At 32.7% G+C, this 3,589-nt stretch overlaps 1 protein-coding gene across 1 annotated transcript; it reads right to left on the minus strand.

Annotated features, from left to right (window-relative positions):
* Positions 1-1,783: 1,783 nt before the first annotated feature.
* On the minus strand, positions 1,784-2,365 carry LOC146949449 (uncharacterized). The gene has a single exon (XM_085748527.1). The coding sequence runs from the start codon at positions 2,363-2,365 to the stop codon at positions 1,784-1,786; it is 582 nt and encodes a 193-aa protein (XP_085604653.1).
* Between the last annotated feature and the right edge of the window lie 1,224 nt (positions 2,366-3,589).

Raw genomic sequence — 3,589 nt, forward strand, 5'->3', positions numbered from 1 at the left:
ATAAATATTATTGAAATTATCGTCTTTTTGTTATTTTTAAAAAAAATCTTTTTAAATAATACCAACAATATAACATCTTACAGACTATTTTGTTTAACGGCATAATTGAAAGTAAAAAAATAAGTCAAAAACCATGTATTTATTTTATATATAGTATAAATATATTTTTAGCAAATAGCATAGATTTTATAAAAGTATATACATTGTATCTCATTTATAGGTGAAAAAAATGAAGGGTAGGAAAGCAAAGCTTCCACAAGTTACTAAACAGCTATTAATAATAAAATAATAATAATAATAATAATAATAATAATAATAATAATAATAATAATAACAACAACAACAACAACAACAACAATAATAATAATAATAATAGAAGAAGAAAATAATACATTAGAAAGTCATAATGCGTTTGAAGCAAAGTTACTATCGGGTGTCTAATTGATCATTGTTGGTGGTGTTGGTTCGTTGATGAGTTGTTGTTACGAGATTCAGCATTTTGAGGGTACTGGTGGTTTTTCTTTAGGGGTTTTTGGTGTAATACTTGGGGTTTAATCCCCTATATATATATATATATATATATATATATATATATATATATATATTGCCATTAAAAAAAACATTGGAAAGTCATACGGAGAGTATAACAATAGAGGGGAGAAAGGAAGAAAAAAAAAAAGTGAGACTGTAACAAAGGAACATCACAGTCAGTGGCATAATTCATGGGATAGTTTGAGAATGTGGATTGATTCCTATTGTTGAGTTGTTTTCGGCAAATAAGGATTGAAGAGGACAAACAAGGTTTTGTGTTCATAAAGAGAATGATCCACCGACACCAGTTCTCCCCCCATTTCTTGACAAAGTCATATATTGTTACTTTAATTTTCTTTCTATCTATTAACTTAATCTTTCATTCTTTGATTTTTTATCAAATAAGAATACTATATTTTCGTTAGAGGGACATGATAATATGATTTTATGGTTTATCAAAGCTAAACGTATCGATATTTTGTGGGATACTTTTGTGAATTTGAATATTGTTGGAGTTTGAACTGTTTTTGGGAAATTTTATCAAAATACTATAGCTATAATTTATTTATTTTTTGAATCAGCAAATATTATTCCGCATAAGAAACACAAGGCAAGCTAAAAAACAAAAAATATACAACCAGGTGAAAGTGGGGTGTTCCGTAAATATCCGGAAAACAGCCCCCAAAATCCCTCAAATCAAACAGCAAACAACAGCAAACAACTCTCAAAAAACTAGAAGAATGTTGTTTTCCCACCTTAGAACTTGCTTAAAAACATATGGAAATGACCTAAAAACCTTAAACCTTGTTAACTACAATTGGCTTCAAAAAAGAAAATCGAAAATACCGCTGTAGTTTTTTTTATCATTTCCATGTGTTTTTAAGCAAAGTTCTAATATGGAAAAAGCAATTTTCAAATTAGAAATTGCTTACAAAAACAGCCCAAGTTAAACAGCCAAACTTGGGCCTCTAAAGAACTGCCCAACTAAAAACGTTATGCTGATTGCACCTCACAGCAGCCTAAACAGCAATAACCCAAAACACAAGCATACAGATGCACCAACTAAGAAACAATGCAGCTGTTGCACTGACAATAACCATAAATTTGAGTAAAAAAATAAATAATAATAGCCCAATTACAAATTAAATACCTTTTATTGCAACAAAAAAAAAATTCTTTTCATTTGAATTAAAAAACCATTTCATATAGTACCAAAACAATGTTTAATATTTTTTTTTTAAGAGGAATAAATCTATTGCATTTCATGAAACAGAGTGTATTCAATACAATTTGGTATGGTAACCAATATTTGGGGGCTAGCTAAAGATAAGGCCATCTTAGCTAAACTATAGGAAACCTCATTTGCTTGCCTCTGCACAAACTCAACACAAGAGTTTTCATAAAATTGACTAAAGAGAGTTTTACAATTAGAAATGATATTCCCATACTCTGTAACATCAGTATGACTGGAATTTATGTTATCAACTTCTATCTTCGCATCCATCTCAAAGTCAACAGTTCCCAGTTGCAACAAATAAACCCAATCCATGGCAGATGAAAGGCCTAAAGCTTCTCCAACATGGACTTCACACATAGGGCTGAAACAGTCTGTTCTAGCCAACACAAAGTGATCGTTCTCATCTCTAATGCACATCCCTATGCCAACCAGATTCGTCGTCTCAGAAAAAGATGCGTCAATGTTGCATTTAAACCTCCTTGACATTGGTTTTATCCACTTAACGTTGCTAGCTGGATGTTCTCGTCTTCCAGTACTTCCTTGAATGGACCTTGCGCCTTCTACTTTGACGTGAGAGGTGTTCAATAATTTATTCATACACTAGCGGTAAGCACTACGGACTGAGTATTCCCCGTTATTCTCCTTTTTACAAATGAGTCGATCTTTACGCACTAGAAGATATAAGGGTGTCGCAACAATATTCTCCACTATTTGCTCACTAAAAAACGAATGAAGAAAGGGGACATTCCAACTCTTATGATATGGTAATAAATAATACGAGACTTGCAAATTCACCTAGGTAGTTGCAACATCATCAAGAGGGAAGATGGTGACGTTGTTTTTCATCCAATAATTGTTCCAAACTGAAATGGACGTACCATCACCAATTTTCCATCTACTACCTGCTCTAGGAATGAATTTTGACTTACAGATACTTCTCCAAACGAAACTTGGGTTGTGACCTAGCTCGGATTTAAGAAAATTTCAACGCGGAAAATATCTATCTTTATTCATTTGAGCTATGAGAGTGTCTGGTTTTGTCAAAATTCTCCAGCCTTGTTTTCCCAACATCGCCATGTTGAAAGTTCCCAAACCTTTAAAGCTCATCCCTCCATCTTTTTTATGCATAGATAATTTATCCCAATACATCCAGTGTATTACTTTACTATGTGATCCTGATTGACCCCACCAAAAAGAATTCATCATTTTCTCAATTTCATCACCCAACGACGAAGGAAGAGTAATAGGCTCATAAAATATGTTGGGATTGATTGAAGGACAGATTTTATCAATACTTCCTGTCCAGATTTAGAGAGACATTTACTACTCCAAGAATTGATCTTCCTCCAAACTCTATCCTCAAAGGTAGTTTTCTTGCTTCGACCAATTATAAAAGGTAACCCAAGATATTTACCTGTGCCCAACACCGGTTTAACTCCAAGAATATTAGCTATATTATTATGATAGGCTATTGAAACATTTCTGCTACAAAAGATTTCTGACTTTTGGAGATTAACCGCTTGACCGGACACTTTCTCATAAATTGACAGAATATTTCTCATTTTCAATGCTTGATTCGAAGTAGCATGAAAAAAATAAGAAATAGTTGTTTGCAAAAAGTAGATGTGATATAATGGACACATTATCACAAACCTTCATACCATTAATTTCTCCTCTTGATTCTGCTTTCCGAATAAGTGCAGATAACCCTTATGCATAAGTAATAAAAAGATACGGTGGTAAAGGGTCTCCCTACCTCAAACCTCTACCAGGAATAATAGGTCCAGTAATGTTACCATTGACAAGAACAGAATAGTCAAT

Source organism: Medicago sativa, chromosome 2 (genome assembly GCF_051527215.1).
Source record: "Medicago sativa cultivar Bolivia chromosome 2, Bolivia_mono, whole genome shotgun sequence".
Lineage (NCBI taxonomy): Eukaryota > Viridiplantae > Streptophyta > Magnoliopsida > Fabales > Fabaceae > Medicago > Medicago sativa.